This window comes from Rattus norvegicus, chromosome 2, assembly GCF_036323735.1.
Source record: "Rattus norvegicus strain BN/NHsdMcwi chromosome 2, GRCr8, whole genome shotgun sequence".
Taxonomy (NCBI): Eukaryota; Metazoa; Chordata; class Mammalia; order Rodentia; family Muridae; genus Rattus; species Rattus norvegicus.
Window position 1 is genome coordinate 43,373,235 of NC_086020.1, and position 17,747 is coordinate 43,390,981.

General features: G+C 41.7%; 1 protein-coding gene across 4 annotated transcripts in view; it reads right to left on the minus strand.

Moving 5' to 3' along the window:
* The window catches only part of Rab3c (RAB3C, member RAS oncogene family), a 223,405-nt gene that overhangs the window by 19,413 nt on the left and 186,245 nt on the right, over positions 1–17,747 (minus strand). For all 4 annotated transcript variants that reach the window (XM_008760719.4, XM_039101613.2, XM_063281218.1 and 1 more), the window contains 1 exon segment: positions 8,971–9,095. In XM_008760719.4, the coding sequence (XP_008758941.1) occupies positions 8,971–9,095 (125 nt within the window).

Consider the following 17,747-nt stretch of genomic DNA (forward strand, 5'->3'; position numbering starts at 1 on the left):
AGTAGTTTATATAGACCTTTCCTACCGGGAGCTGGATTCATTCATTGATTCTTACTTTAAATGCCGCACGAGTTAGATATGCATGTAGGACTGAGAAAGGCACTGCAGTCATTACCCTGAGATATGGTTCCTAGGGGGTTCTGAGTGAGATTCAAATACGAAAAGAAGAGAACGGGGGATTTTGTGACATGGGCTAAGCTGGGTGAGACTGGAATCTCTTTAGCACACATACAGTTTTGCACTCTGTGGCTCTTGAAAGGAATGGGAGCTTCCTAGGGTCAAATGTTAGTAGAGATCTGAAGTAGAAAGATTTTTTTTTTCCCAAGAAAAGGCTTCACAGGTTCATTTTATTGAGTAAGTCAATGACGATTAGAACAGGGATTTGCCAAGGTCTTGGAAATTCTTTCAGTGGGGAGAATAAGAGTTTGAGGTCTGACATAAAAGAGCAAACTGGTATACCACCAATGCACCACAGGTGGTGGTATCACCAGCCAAGCGGCCATAGCGCCTTTCCTTCAAAGTGAGTCACTTGGAGCTTGAACCGAGTGCTTCGATGTTTACTGGGAAATGAGTGGGCATCAGCTGGACCGTCCTGAGCAGTTCGGGATGCACAGGACATATGGGTTTCCGTTCACAACAAGTATTTTCCAGCTGCCAATAAGGAGGACAGAGAGTTCTGAAACATAGACCAGGAGCTAATAAGAGAGGGCAAACTCAAAGGACCAGGAAAAGGTGGACAGAGGCACCTTCCCTTTTTAACCTCTGGATGTAAGCACATCTAAGTATGCCAAACTCATTCGGGTATCCTTGGACCGTTTTCTATCTCCTGGGAAAACGTAGACAGAAGGAGTGTGAGCTAGGGGAAATAATGGTAGGGTGTCTGCACTTTCCCACACACAGCTCAGTGCAGCCAGGTACTTAGAACGTTTAAATAGCATTGCTGGGACTCCTTGCCAAATCCAGAAGTTGGCAGTCCCTGTTCTTTCATAAACACCGCAATTAAGATTTAAATAAATCTTTAAAAGCTGCTGAAGAGCAGTCGGTGCAAATGTGGAGCAGGTGGTTTGAGTTTTAAAAATAGGCACTGGGGTGACGCTGCATCCTCATTAGAGTTGCTGACGACTCTGCCCATTTTAGTGTAGAGTTGTTTTTACAGGGGCAAGGAGAAAATAATTGTTTTTTAAAAAAACTGAAGGAAAAAAAAATAATCATCCTTCATTAATCTGGAGTGCCTGGAGGCAGTGGGATGGTCTGAGTTTGAAAAATGACTGAAGGGGAGCGTATCTGTCACAGGCATCTCATGCTTCTTTGGTTTTGGTGTTGAGGTTACTAAATGGCCCTTGGCGTGTAGAACTTAACACTGTAATGAGAACCTGATGCCTATGGAATTGGATTAGGTGTGTGTGTGTGTGTGTGTGTGTGTGTGTGTGTGTGTGTGTGTGTGTGTAAAACAGTAGCATCTTTTACTTTAGAAGAAGTTAACAGTGTGAGCACAGAGAGACTCGGTGACTTGTTCTTTTTTTTTTTTTTTCTTTTTTTTTTTCTGGAGCTGGGGACCAAACCCAGGGCCTTGCATTCACTAGGCAAGCGCTCTATCGCTGAGCTAAATCCCCACCCCCCTCGGTGACTTGTTCTTAAGACTTGCCTTACTTTTTCATATACATTTCTTATGTCATATAAGAATAGATTTAATGGAGTCAACTTTTTAGAAGTTAATTGAGTTTCATAGGAAAGAACTAGGTGGCTACTTGCACTATGCAATACACAAAGCCCTCATCCTGCTAAACACCACCAAGCGCCCATCATCCTGAAACTCTCAAATCAAAGCCTTAAAACCTTTAGATAACGCCTGACTGTTATCTTGAAGGGAGTCCATCATCAGGGTGGCATATATTTCTCTAGTTTTAGAGGTATGACTGTGTGTTCAGTTAACAAGGAACGGCATCTCACGGCTGTTGCCAACCTGACAGAAATGTACTTGAGAAGGGAGAATCTCATTTGAACAATTCTGTTGGGAGCGATGCCCTTGAAGCCCTCCATTGTTGATGTTATTATTATGGTTAGAGTTAAGTATGACTGGGTTCATGGAAAATCCCCAGGCAGCTGCAGAAGACTTATACAAATCTGGTGGTCAAAATGAATAATAATATACATCAAGATACCCAATGTGATGACCTGTAACCTTTCTGAAAAACCAACATCCTGCTGACTAATAGATATGACAAACCTGTGACTTTCTGACATCCTGTCAACATCAGCCTACTCCCTGACCACACGAATATTGTGTCCTTGGCCTGTGTAAATGTTTCTTACTTCCCCCCTCCCTCTGTTACCCATGTTATGGTATAAATTCAGCCTTGGGGAAAAATAAAGTTGTCGCCTTGATCAGACTTTTGTCTTGTCGTCCTTCTTTGCATCCCTTGTCCCCCATTCTCTTCCAGATACCCCCAATACCCTTCATTTACACAATACCTTCCATCAGACTGGCTTTCTGGTACGGATGTGGGGGCCTTTTCTTGATTGTTAATTGGCCTAGGATGGCCCAGCCCACACTGGCCAATACTGCCCTAGGTAGGTTGGCCTGGGTTGTATGAAAAAGGTATCAGAGAAAGCCAAAGGAAGCAAGGCAGTAAGTCAGCCAATATGGTCTCTGCTTCAGTTCCTGCCTTAGGTTCCTGCCTCTGCTTTCCTTAATGACTGATGTAACTGCTAAGCCAAATACACTCTTCTTCAAGCTGCTTTCAGTCATAGTGTTTATCACAGCAACAGAAAGCAAACTAGAATATGCTCTATTTTCAGAGAGTCTGATTTTTCTGGTGTGTGTGTATGTGTGTGGAAGGGAAGGCGGGGCGGGGGGGGGAAGGAGGGAGAGGGAGAGCTGCCTTAAGTTTTTTAATGTCCCCAGAGTAATGCTGATGTACTGATTCATGCCCTGGCCAGGTTCCTGTGTTATACTCTACTCATGTTGGATCCAGTCCATAACCTCCAATCTACTTTTTAACCAGTGGCTTCAGCAGATTATTTACTATTATATAACACAACTTTCAGAAGATTCAACACTCTTCTAATACATGAAGATTAATTTTATTAGTTCTATATAGTATACTATTGGAGCAACATATCTAAGAACTGAAAAGTTGATGCTGAGATACAGGGAAGTATGTATAATACTTTCTTCCTATACTCTGCCTGACATTAAACACCCCACTTTTAGAAATGCTACCTTTGTACTTAGTCTGAAATGAAGTCCAGTCTTGCCACTCTCTTCTTTAACCTCTGCCACTGGTTCTTGAGAACCAGTACAGCCAGTTCCAGTCTCTTCAGTGTGGTAAATGACCTCTTGGTGATAATGCCATCTTTTTGAGAGTTTAGACCTCTTCAGCACACAGGTTCTTCCTCATAAAGGTACCATCACCTCCTTGCCTATCTGTGAAAATTCTATTTTCTTTCTTCGAGCTGCTGCAAACATTGTTAATGTGACCTTCCTCCATGCCTCTGTTCTTCATCTCCTGACCTCCTCTAAAACTAGTCTTCAATTCAGTCTATGGAGACCCATAGACTGGCTTATGAAAGTCATTGTGTATGGGAGTGGAGGCTATCCCAAAAGCTGTAGCTGGTCTGTGGGATATATTCTTCTACCTGGGCTGCTTTGTCTGGCCTCAGTGGGAGAGGATGCACCTAGACTTGCAGAGACTTGATGTGCCAGGGAGGGAGGATATTCAGGAGTGTTCCTGCTCACTCAGAGGAGAAGGGGAGGAGGTATTGGATGTGGGGGGGGGGAGGATTATGGGAAAGGGTAACTGGTAGTAGGGGCAGTGAACAGGATGTAAAGTGAATAAATAAAAAAAATAAAGTGATTGTGTTTGTGTCCTTTTGGAGTCTAGAATCTTCTAATAATGAGTGCTTGACAACACTGAATGGAAGACTGAAAGGTTGAATAAGTGAATGAATAAATGAAATAATTCTGTATTATGTTCCCAAATTTCATTGAGGAACATCAATCTCCTATGTCCATCAAGAATCAACCTTATAACCTGACTTAATGGCAGTTTAGTACTTGCTTATTGGTTTTAATTTGATGGATTTTAATCAAGTTCTACTGAATTTCTTTGCATCCTTACTGGACTAATGAATAACATCTCTGTCTACAATCCTTTTTGGATCTCCCCAAGCCTCCTTGAAAATGTCTGTACGAATTTGATGGATATATTTTGAAGGAGGAAATTTGAGCATGAATGAGATTGTATTTAGGAGAATTCTTTCTTAGTAACAGCGAAATCATTCCTGGCGTCTTTCCCAGAATTGTGGGATCATTGGAAGATTACAGGACCCAGAAGAGTTTAAATAGGCTTACTAGCCACACACACCTGAATTCCCTCCTGGATTTTAAGATAAAACTAAGTTCAGTAAAAATCTATTCCACAATTCAAGGTTATTTCAAGGTTATTATGTCTAGCCCTAGGGATAGAAGGCTATGATAATTTTCCCTAGTGGGAGTTCCTTAGGATTAGTTAAGGGATCACAAAAACTCAGAGATCCCATAGGTAGACAACTGCACATACAGCTCCTTCCATCCTCTTTTCTACCTTGGCTAGCAATGGGAGTACAGGTATTCACGAAAATATTTGAGGACGCTAAAGTCAAAATCAGTACCATGGGGGTCATCCTGGCTCAGCTACAACCAATATTAGGGTTACTGAAGTCCAGAGGTAGATTTTCCCATCTGAATGTTAATGATGCTACACATCCTTCACTTCTCTTTCTTCAAAGATACTCAAGTCCCATGGCCAATGTGACTAATTCTTGTCTTTGAGGATAGAGAAATAGTCCATAGAGGCAAACCCCATTAGTTATCTCTTGGATCGCCTACATTGATTTATCTATACCTTCTGGAAAATAATAACATATTCTGCCTGTCCCAGCCACCGTGTGAAAGAGTACCCCATTCTATGGCTCTACCTTTTCCTATTTCAAAAGATGATTCCCTTAAGCAAATTCTCTTCCTTAAACCAGGAATTATCCAATAAATATACATGGCTTAGAATTTAGAAGGTGACCTTTTGTCAGAGTCTATTTCTAACTGACAATACTTAACTATGTAAATTAAAAATGCAAAGCATTTCCTACATCATTATAGGACATGTTGTAATTGACTAAATGTTAAAATGTTGAATAATGTCAGCCACAGGATTATGTTCAGTTTGAGCAGTAATTCACCCTCTTCAGACACTCTGCTCATGGAAGTTAGTGTGGTGTAATACTAGAAAGTTAGTATTTTATGATACCACAAGTGTTTTTGTTTCTAATATAAATTCTTAGGGTTTAACTTTGAACACTTGAGTGTTGGCAGCTAGTCTATGTTGGCATTGATAAATTCATTTGAAACCCCAGCTGAGTCAATGGGAAATCGGTACCTGAGTCTTAAACATGGGTTCACTGAAGACATGATTTGCCTGTTATTTGGTAAAGTTAAAACCTCAGGGTGAATGGGAACTTCCAAGAAAGTATGTAGGGAGGAGTGTGGTGGGCTAGGGATGTAAGAAGAGTTGGAAGAGGACTCCAATGACTACCTAGGAGACAGAACACAGTACAGTGGTGGATAGGGTAGGGGAATGGGGAATCCCAGAATTAATGAGGAGGAACTGCCTCTAAGGGCCAGATGGAATAAAACATCCAGGAAAGGGATGCCAAGGAAATGTTCTTATAATTTTTTTCCGGAGCTGAGGACCAAACCCAGGGCCTTGCAAGGAAATGTTCATTGTCTAGATCAGCACTCACAGGATTTGTGATGATTGTTTTTAGAAGGTAAAGTCACCCGTCAAATTGCATGCCAAGTACTCAAAGTACTGTAAACACTTAATAAACATTTGTTTTGTGACCTACAGAATAAATCTGATTGACAAGACCACCCTTCCTACAAGATTTCCAAAGACCTCAGCATCAGCTATAGTCAGCTATAGTATAGTTCCCCTCCACCCCCTTTGGATGAGCAAATGATATACACAAATAACCATCAATGATGGAGAGTTAATAATAAACAGATAAATAAAGCAGTTGTTTTGAGCCATCTGCCAAGATGTGGTACTAACCTTTAGAAAAGGGATGCCTAATCTCCCAGAAATGGAATTTTACTGCTAATAGTTTTTAAAAGTAAAACCTCTCAAAACCTTGTAATTTAGATGGAGTTATTAAGTTTTTAGAATTGTCTCTCCTGATCATTTGTCGAGGGTGTGTAGTCATGAGGAGAATGAATCACATGGGAGGTAAATGATCTCCAAGCAGGCACATTTGCTGGTTGCCATGGCAACTACTGAGTCTTATTGACTAAATAGCAAAAAAACAAACAAACAAACAAAAAACCTCCCAAAACAAAACAAAAATCCAATTAGAGACTATTGGAAGAATTTGCACAGGAGCATAAAATCTGTCTATCCCTCAATTTGAGAAACTATCCCACATGTGTGCAGTGAATCGAGAGGGTGTGTGTGTCAGGATACATGTATTCTCGGGTGCATGTGCACCTGTGTGTGTGTGTGTGTGTGTGTGTGTGTGTGTGTGTGTGTGTGTGTGTGACAGAGAGGGAGAGGGGGAGAGGGAGAGAGAGAGAGAGAGATAGAGAGAGAGAGAGAGAATCTCCAGAAATACTTTGATTATTCTAACTTCTCTTCAAATCTGATTTTATCAACAGTCAAGTTGTTTATTAGATTGCTAAAAAATAAAGCGATCACCTGGCTCTTTATCACCTGGCTCTTTTTGGCAATGACATTGAATTGTTCTTGATGTACTCTATCTTTTCATGGAGCCAAACAATTTTTTAGCTTTGCTTATAAAGACAGCCTGCTTCTGTGGAGCCTTTCGCCCCAGGTGGATATGTTTAGCTATGCTAAATCTAGGGAAAGGAGCCAGAAGAAGCCATATGGGAACATGCTCCCAGGTTCCCTTTCTCTCTTACACAGAGGACCTACTTTGTCTTCACTGCTATCTTACTGAGGTACTAGGAAATGTCAGCAAGCTTCTAGGACTCTCTCATGCTGGTGGCAGAGAATCCTTTGACATTCTTTGACTGAGAATATAGAGGCTAAGAAGCATTTATAGGTTAAATATCAAAGTTAAATATCAGTCTAGTAATGTTTTCATCTCTGGCTGCAGGGACGTCTCATGGACTGGTTTCCGTGGTCATTCAGTGACAGTCTTCAGTGTAATGAGCTTATTGATCTCACAAGGAAATAATAAAGTTTGAATAACGGGCTCTGCTCAGCTATTGAGATTTCCCAATGGCAGTGACCCATGGGGAATGGCTGGGCTGACAGCCTATGCTTTCAGTAATAGAGTGAAGCTCAGATCACCCATTACATGGTCGTGCTTTGGGTTGTGCCTCATTACTGGGATGAACTATTAGTTGAGGCCATCATTATAGACAGGGAAAGGGGTGAGAAGCTGAGTAGAGTAAGGGTGTCTTCTGGGGCCAAGCTACTTTGTGAACCTCTTGTTGCATCTTCCCCCGATGTATGTATACTCTATGTTGCAGGACTGGGATTTCCCCCAAAGTCAATTCATGTGTTGGCCCCAGGTTGTAAGTTTGCTGTTCACTGTCCGTCCCCTCAGCTTCCCTGTCTACAGTGTCTGTGCTCCACTGTGGCCCTTACAACACCCCATCTCGTTTTACTGGTTTTAATTTTTTTCCTTTTCTAGGGATCCTTCAAAATGTATCTTGCCTCCTCCAAGAAGCACTGTCCAGCCCTACCCATCATCCCTGCAGGCACTGTCTCTCCTCGTGTATCCTCTGCTCCTGCACCCCTCTTGCTTTCCCAGCCCCTCCGGGCAGTCTTCCCTCTCTACCTGTTTCTGCCCACTTTTTCCTCTTGTCTCTGCCCTCTACATCATGAATTCCTCATCAACCTGTTTTTGTTTCATTAGTTTTGCTCTATTATATGTACCCTCGATATTTCCATATGATCACACGTTATTGCTATTGTTTGCTTCCTCGATAATGTCTGACATAAGCCACCTAAGAGGTGTTGTGTGGATCAGCCAGCCACTGGACTCTCCCGACTCCCCTGTCTCACCGTGATACTTTCATATCACATTTCCAGGTAGGTGTTATGTTTGAAATGGCCACGCTATTTCTAACGCTACTATGTCATCTCATGGGTTGCTATCTCAAAGGGCTCTTTGTTTAAGGTGCATTCTCAGGAGGTGAGTTTAACCCCTAAGAACTTTTCTTTAACAGTACTATGGCTCATCACTGGTGTTCTGAAGTCAAGAATCTAGAAATGAACCTGTTTTTTGCCATTACCTTCCTTAACAAGAACCTGAGAACAATAGTGATCGCAATGAAGTACTCAACTCCATGAAGAATGATGTGTGTGGACAAACATAGAACACAATGAGGGAACAGGACAGCAGGCCCGGGGTCCTCATGAGATAATAATTGGGATATTTTTGAGCTCACACCAAGGGCCTTGCCATCACTTTTGTTTCTAATTGTGTCTGAACTCAACCAGTGCCACAGGAAATGAGAAGGAATACACTCAGGGCCTGCAGAAGGCCTGTCGTTTGTCAAGATCTCTTGAAACACACAGACCACACACATATCTCACACATTGTATATATCACACACACACACACACACACACACACACACACACTCTACTTACAGCATACCACACATACATACACATACACACACACTCCAAACACACATGCATGCACACACCACACACACCACACACACCACATACCACACACACACAGACATACCACACATACAAATAGAGACACACCACACACACACACACACACACACACACATACACACACAGAGACAGACACCACACACACATATACACATACAGACACACAGAGACACACCACACACACACACACACACACACACACACACACACACACCTATGACTTTGATCAGCATGACAATCACCGACCATCCTTTCCTTTTGACTTGTGTCTTACCGAGCTGCTCTCCTAAGCGCTGCCCTCTCTCAGTTGAGACCACCCGTTCGTCTTCCATGTCACATTTGTTTCCGGCCAGGATAACCTGGGCATTATCCCAGGAATATGTTTTGATCTGAGTTGACCTAAAGGAAAAACAACAAGTACAAAAATGATCAGAGGGAAATCAAAAAAGCAAAAAAGAATAAAAAGTCTGAGAATGCACAAGCATGGTAAAAACAAAGCCCAGACAGACTGGACATTTAGAATCAATTATTCCAGTGCAGTTGCAATCCTCAGATTCTTACCAGGAATTGATAGAGGAAGAAATCTGAGCTCAGTGTGCAGTTCAATGGCAGAGCACATGAGGCTATAGCATGTGCTAGGCTTTGTGTTTGACCCCGGCTGTGGAGAAAGATGGCCAAAGCATTACACCAAGAGCTATTTTGTTTTTGTGAGATGAGCACCATCACACCGCTTTCTCACAGATCTGCATTGGTCATAAATAACAACAAGGCTGAGCTGGCAAGGATCTTCCTGGTTTGAGCAGTAAAGGTCCTGTGTCTCCAGAACCCTCTCAGCTCCAGACACTGAGATGGCTGGTTTATCTGTCTAAGGACAGTGGCCCCACTGACAGATACACTTACAAAGGAAAATAAAACCACCACTTCCCTTGAAAAAGAACCCAGAGGAAACCATAAATTTTAAACGAGTCATAAAACTATTATGCTCACACCTTATAGCTAAAAGAAACACGTAACATTCCTATAAAACAACAATATAGCAGGCTGGAATTTTCACCCTCTTTGAACAGACTTCTAGAATTCAGATCAGAGCCCAGTACATATCATGGAACAAACAACTCTTGGTTTTGTAGCTTAGATAATAATTGTGGTAGTTGACATTTGCAGCATGGTAAATCTAAGTGCTTTGCTTATATCCAATTTGTTTAATTCATAAACTAATTTAAGGGGAAGCTGTTGGACTAGTTCACAGTGGAAGAAAATGAGGTACAGAGAGGTTGAATAATTTGTCTTAGATCACACAGCTTCTAAAGTGGCATATTTTCAAACCCTAGGCCCCTAAATATGCCTTCACTTCCGGCCATTCATTAAAAGTTTGAGAAGTCATGTTCTAGTGTGCTGCCATCTGGAGCAGAAGCCCAGAGGAAAGGAAGCCATGGTCTTTAATTTTCTTCATTCCTGCTGTGTAAGAATAGCAAGATAGGGTCTGTGGGATACCTATCTCCAGCAGGCAGCCAGGGGAGGTTTCACCAGAATCCTGAAAAGCTCAACAAATAATTAAGCTCTGAACGGATAGATCTGTGAAGTGCCAGGAGAGCTCGGGTGGTTTTGCTGACAATTGTCAAGTCCTTCAGGGTTATTGAATAGACTCCAGAGATGAGCTGTTCTCAACAGGAGGAGAAGAGAGAGGGCAGCTTTCAGCTGCAGCCGAGGAGCTCTGTGTGAGCTGTGAGCCAGGTTCCTCCCTCCTGGGAAGAGGCAGGCAAGGTTTTATTTCCGAATTCTTCTGGTTCCAGCCCAAGTTTTCAAGTGATATTAATACAATTTTGATTCTACCTGGACACTGCAGAGGCATAGTCTAGATTATCCAAAAAAAATCTGGTGGGGTATCACCATTTAAATTCTGACAAGTTAAAAATATATTCCCACAATAACATTCACATGTGCCCATTGTGGTTTGAGTAAGAATGGGTCCCATAGGACCATTTTTTGAATGTTTAATCACCAGGGAGTGCCACTGTTTGAGGATTAGAAGGACTGGGAGGTGGCCCTGTTGGAGGAATTATGTCCCTGGGTTTCAGAAGTCAAATGGGTTAAGGTTTCAGCAGCCAATAACAGGTCCAGTCAGTCTGTCTGTCTCTCTCTCTCTCTCTCTCTCTCTCTCTCTCTCTCTCTCTCTCTGTCTGGAGACTAGGATGCAGCTCTCAGCTACTTGCTCCAGAGCCAATCCTTTAATGCTCCCACCATGACCGACAATAATGAACTAAACTCTGAAACTGTAAGCAAATCCCAAGTTACATGTTTCCTTTTTTAAGCATTGTGTTGGTGTCTTAGTGTTTCTTCACAGCAATAGAACAGAGATCGAGATACCCAATGTACTGGGCACATAAAGACATAAGCTCTAAATTTTATGCTTTTTTCCCCCTTCACCATATCATGCAAAGTAAACATGAAAATTGGCATACTCATCATGAATTAAAGTTTAAAAATCTCACATATGTGAACACATGTCATAACTCAGGTACCAATGTTATTGTTCAGAAGAGAAAGTTACATATCCGTGTGCATATAAGACCAAATAAGATTCCTTTATTTAAGCTGGTGGCCAAGGGCAGGCTTCCGCCACAAAGGTCTCTTAGTAGTGAAGCCTGGGGAAGCAGCATTTGTAAACGAAATTATTGTAAAATAATTATAGTAATATCATTGTCCGGTATGGGTCAGGGGAACTTGGTAACATTTGGTTTGCTCATACATTTTGGTTTTACAGCTGGAGCATGGTCTGGATCACAGGGTCCAGGATGTGTTGCCAAGAAAGAGGTGCTTATAGGCTGAAAAGTGCCTTTAGTAGACAGGAACTAGAATGAGGACAAGGTCAGGACAAGATGGCATCACCCCAGTCACCTCAATAATATCTTTTTTGCTAATAAAATTAATATTTTCTTTCAGAGGACCTAAAATCTGACCAATTTCCTTAGGTATTTTTATAGACTTACCTGATTTTTTTTAAATGTCTTGAAAACCAACGTGAGCCTTGGAAAGGCTCCAGGTTGAGTCTTCACCTTCTTGAGGCTTGGTCTAATCTTATACTAGTTAGAAATCAGACACTGACGGGGTGACTAGGTGCTTGGCGCTCATCAGAGTGTCACGGGTGTGTTGGAGAGGGCTGGGGGTCAGGACGGTCAATGTCATGGCTTGGGTTTGTTGAAGTCTGCTCTGAGTAAACATCCTGCAGTGTAGGCCGTGTGAGCTGAGCTTCACTCATGTGCCTTGGGTACCCCTAGGCCACAGTGTGAACTGTGTGAACTCAGCTGAGGTTGAGACCTTGACTAGGTGTATTGGGCTCGGTACCCACTGCTCTTCTTAACCCAGGCGACAGAATGCTTGCTTCTATAATTAAACACACCCGAGTACCTTTCTTCCGCTACTGAGTATCCACTCCAGATTACCCATTTTATATACAAGCTGACAGTTCTTATTTTGTAACAATGCACAGAAATATGTCAAAATGAGAGCATATTTCACCTTTGGTTATCAGAACTGTCCTTGTTCCTATGGGTTGTTTTGTAATAAATTTTCAAATTTTTATGAGCTCTACAACACCCAAAGGTAATATGGAATGAATAGTTTCTGTAATTATCCGACAATTAGAAAGGATGATTAACTTAAAAATATAGGGAACATATGGTCTCTTTTAAAAATAAAGTAAAAATAGTGATCTGTGGCATTTGTGCCAAGGAGAGCAAACGTTTGCTAAGCCAGCAGAATTGGATGACTTTCTGCCTGCAACCAGGGTTATAAATGCTCCAAGAAGGCCTCTGGCTGCTTTTGCTCTAGTTCCCTACCACCAGTGTGTAAGAAGCACAGCTTTGGGTGAGGCAGGAAGTGATCAGAGCAGTGTCCTCTTCTTAAATCCCACTCAACTCATCTATCCAGTTTTTATAATTTAAATGATAATTAGAATTTTACACTAAAGAACCTCAAATTTTATTTTTAGTTCCTGTCTACAAGCTGAGGTCCCACATGACTAATGTTTCCTGGGTGTAGAACTGAAGGGCTTGTACACACGAAGCACACAGTTTACCACCGAGCCACACCCAGACCCCACATTGGTAAAATTTTAGCCGAGAGTAAATAAGCTTCCTCTAGTGTGTCTGCCAGGGCAATGCACATTTTCATTGAAAAATTCTTCATTTTGTGTGGGATTTATACACACGCGTGTTTTGGTTATGCAAGTGCATTTTGTAAAATCTCTTATTTGTGGAATGAATTTCTAATCGCATAATTAGAACTGTGCAATTCCTTTGTTGGGAAGATGCATATTTAAAGAGAATAGCTGTCACCAAACAATATACACGTGAAAAGATGATTTATTTCTGAATCACTGCAAAAGTTCCCCAGGGGAATTCCTGTTAATCTCAACAAGATTAATGGAATCAGGAACCATATGCTAGTCTCCATGGTTACTCTTCCAAGTTCAGTTAACTCAGACATTACCAGCACAGGATGAAACGATTAGAACAATAACTCTTTAGCTGCCATTCAGTAGGGACAGAATAAAAGCACTTCAAACCTCCCTTCGACACATTTATACAATACTGGTTGGGACATCCTTTCTTCCTTTCAGGTCTTACCAAAATGAAAAAAAGAAAAGAAAAGAAAAGAAAAGAAAAGAAAAGAAAAGAAAAGAAAGGAAAAGTGAGCTTCTAGAAATCTGGGAAGGTGTACAAGGAGAGCAAAGAGTCCTTGATGTTTTATAACATTTTACACACAGGTGAACTCTGGGCAGAATAAGATAATTTACATATCCTATTTATGTAAGATACAATTTATGTAAATTGTACATATTAAGAATGACAGATTCCTACAGTATTGATTCTTTGATACTGTTCTGTGTTTGTCACTGATTTCTTGTGAACTCATTGTCTTCCTATAAAGAATTACTGGTTCTTGCTACTCAAGCTGTTTGAGAAAACAATAGGTGTCCCAGTGACTACAAGCAATTGCTGCTTAGGGTCTGATTGGGGTTGCAGTTGGAGAAATAAGGGCACAGAGAGAATGTAACTCTGCTGCTCCTTTGTCAGTAGAGCTCAGGCAGATCTTACTCTCACTCCTTTCTCAATCTGGGGAGCTCTCAACTGTATCCATTACTCTTGGTCTGTTGGGCCTCCACAAGGATCAGCTTCTTGTCAGGAAGACACCCAGTCTGTAAGGAAACTCCCTCACTCCCAGTGCTCACCACAAGGGGAAGGCAGCTCCTATTATTGGTCTCTTTCATTCAATTTATTCTTATTTATTAATTGATTATTTATTTAGACTTTTGGAGAGTCTTTGAACCTTATTCCAACTCAGAACAATGAAATCAGAATTTTAGGCTGGCAAGATGGTTCAAGGTTGATCTGAGAACTCACACGTGAAGGAGAGGACTGACTTTTACAAGTTACCTTCCAACATCCACACTTGTGTACACACACACACACACACACACACAAACACACACACACACACAAACACACACACACATGAAAACAGAGTGATAAAATAGTTTAGAACCTCCAGGGACTTCACCAGACATGTTAAAAAATGTCTCTCCAGATTGCCGTTTTAAGTTCAGTAAACTCAGACATTATCAACACCAGATGAACTACTAGAACAATTACTATTTAGCTGCACTGAATGATATATACACTAAGGAAAGGGGTTTTAGGAAATGGTTTTCTTTACTTACACTTTTCTGTTCATTTATAAGTGACTGATTTACGTAGTTTACATATAACACCACCATGCATGTATAGGTGACTCACACAGATGTGCATAAAAAAGAAACTGCAATTGAGAGAGCTTTAGTAAGGAAACAGAAATGTGGACAAAATAGAACATTGTCGATGTGAGGGATAAATATGAATAAGTGGTTTATGAAGCTGAGGAAATAGGCCTTGTATATGTATAATGACATATTCTTTAGGAAGATTTAGAGAAAATTATAGTATTAAATTACTGCCTTGTGATGCTGATATCACTTATTATTGTTTAACGAAATGGTTTTACATGGTAAATTTGGTATATTAGCCTAAGAAGTTAGATACAAAGTGAAGTAGCTGTTGTTAAAAGTCTCGTCCTTAGCTTTTATACTCGCACTGAGCTCTCTGGCGATGACAAAATAATAGAGAGATTTCTCACTTTTCGTTTCTTACTCCCTTGTAGGCAGATTATGTTTCTCTGCCAGGAAGACAGCAAAATTGAATAAGTGAGTCACTTTGACCAATGGCTTATTCATTTCATGTGTAGACAGCAGACAAGAAGGCATGCTTGGGTTCCATCAGTGTGTTCTTTTAAAAAAAGATTTATTTATTTTACATGTATGGATTCTTTGATCGTGTTTAGTGTGAAAGTCACAGAGGCTAGAGGAGGGTGCTGGAACCCCTGGAACTGGATTTATAGATAGTTATCAGCTACCAGATGGGTGCTGGGAATCAAGTCTGAGTCCTCTGAAAGCAGTCAGTGATCTAAAGTGTTGAGCTATCTCTCCAGTCTCCAATACAATGTTCATTCTGGAAACAGCGCACTCTCCCTTACACAGTCCAGGATGAGAAGCATAAGCAGCCCACTGAGCTCAGACACCAACAAATCTTCATCCAGTCTAGAAAAGGCCAGTGCCACAGTTTGAATATGAAATGGTCCTCACAGGCTTGGGGTTTGGTGGTGTGGCTTCCGGCCTATGAACTTTAGGGGAAGTGACTGATGCCTCTGAGCTCTGGCTGAATCAATAGATGAATCCCTTGATGGATTTGTAATATGTTTTTGTCGCTGGGGAGTGTTGAAAAGTAGGAGGTGGGACCTCATTGGGTAAAGTATGTCACTTTGAGGTTATAATTTGTTTCAAAAATTTTCTACCTACTGTCATTCACCCTCTTTAGTTCCTGGTCACTATGAGGTGAATGCTAGCCTCTGTCATGTGCTCCTGCTGAACTGGGCCTAAAGGCAATAGATCAAAAGAATCATATAGGTCTTCTATGAAACCAGGAGAGAGAAGTAAACTTTTCTACCCGGTAAGTCATGCGCATCAGGCATTTTATCACAGCAACAGACATTCTGACTAGTGTATCCAGTTTCACTCAGCATCCTTTTGTGGCCTTGTGTGCCTTTCTTTACCTTGGGCCATCTTCCTTCCTTCCATCTCCAGTAGGAGTGCATTAGTATGTTTTCACTTGCCCACACACACTGAAGTTTTTGCAACTGAAAACTACAAGCATTCTGGGAAGTTTCGGGTTTGTGATGCTTAAAATTAACAAAAGACCAAGAGCTCATTTAAGACAAAAACGTGGATTACAAGCATAGCCTTAGATACAGGGTATTTTGTAGCAGATGTTCTTGGTACTCTGTCCCTCTCCCCTAGGACTCATAGCCTCGGTGCTTGCTGGCTGGCTTCCAGCTGCCTCTATCTGCTTTTCCTTACTTTACAGCTTTCTATAAAGCAACATACGGGCATTTTGCCCATCAGCGAAGACCAAAAATAACAAGCAAATAGCACACCAAGGAGCAGACCTCAGCCAAAGACTGATAGGGATTGCTGTATAATACCCAAGCTCCCTTTCTCCCCAGATTGCCACCATTCTTATTCCCAAATTTGTAAACAGGAAAAGCTCTAGACACCCATAACAGTAGCTGGCTTGAAAATATACCATCTGTGGGCTCCGCCCCTTTCACAGCTCACTTCTCCAGCACTTTTAGGTGTTTCCAAATATACTAATTTAGAACTTAGAACTTCTACCTTAGAGCCCGATTCTGAGGAAATCCTACAAAGACGCTAAGAGGGTTTCTTCTGGAAAAGGACCCAAAGTTTCAAAGTGTTCTGGAGTTGGTAGTGCTGGAAATAGGGTTTGGAGATGAAATGTGCCCTTGAGTGTTAAAGGTTTTTGTTGGATGACCTGGTTGTTTGAACGAGATGTCCCCCACAGCGGGGCATTTGAATACTTGACTTCTAGTTGGTAGTGCTATTTGGGGAGATTTAGGAGGCATTGTCTTGCTAGAGGAAATATGTCACTGGGGGTGGGTGGGCTTTGAGTTTTCAAGAACTTCAGGCCATACCCCCATTTGCTGCCTTTCTGCTTGCTTGTTTGAGAGTTGACATGTAAACTCTCAGCTGTCCCTGCCACCCTGCCTGCCTGCCACCAATCTTCCTTATTTTGACAGTGATGAATGCTTATTTCTCTGGAACTATAGGCCTCGAAGAAACCCTCCCTTCTAAACTCTGCTTTGGTCATTGGCCTTTTATCACAGCAACTAAGTAAGGACTAGTAACTAAGACACTTTCTGAGGGGCTTTTGGGAAATGACCAAATCAAAAAGACTCTGATAAAAGCAATGATTAAGATACTGGTGCATTCATTCATCATTTGGTAACATTATTAGGAGGTGGTGGAGACTCAGGAGGAGGAACCTATTGTAGATGATATCATTGGGAAGTTATGCCTTGTTCCCTTCTCTGTGTCTTTTTGCCTCCCATGTCTTTGTGTCCGGTCCACCATGATGTGAACCATTGTGATCTTCCACGTGCTTCCCAGAGTGATGCTCATGGGCCTAGCAGCAATGGTGCCATTGAAACTGTGAGCAGGGATAGATCCATCTCCCCTTAAACTGGTTTCTTCAGCTTGACTAATGCTGCAGGCTTCAAAGTAATGGCTGTTAATTGCTTTCCATTTCCGAAGGATCCAGTTTAAGGTTATCATTGAATTTAGACTTTATTAGCTTTGTGAGAAACCTGTGTGCCACCACCCATCTTAAATGATTTTATCACCTGTCAGGCCCTCTCACCGTCTTGCATCTAGTCGTATTACCTATATCCTCTTGGGTCTGGTGTCCCTAACGAGGGCAGATAGAAGCCCTGGCTATCACCCACCCTAACTGTCACTTGTATACATGTCTGCACATATACATAACAACCGTTAGAGAGCCCAAAGATCCCCACTGCTTATTCACCGCTTTGCTTCTGCATTCAGCCAAGTTTCCAACACAGGCAAGGTGCTCAGACAGTAAGGGCACATTAGTGATGAAAGGA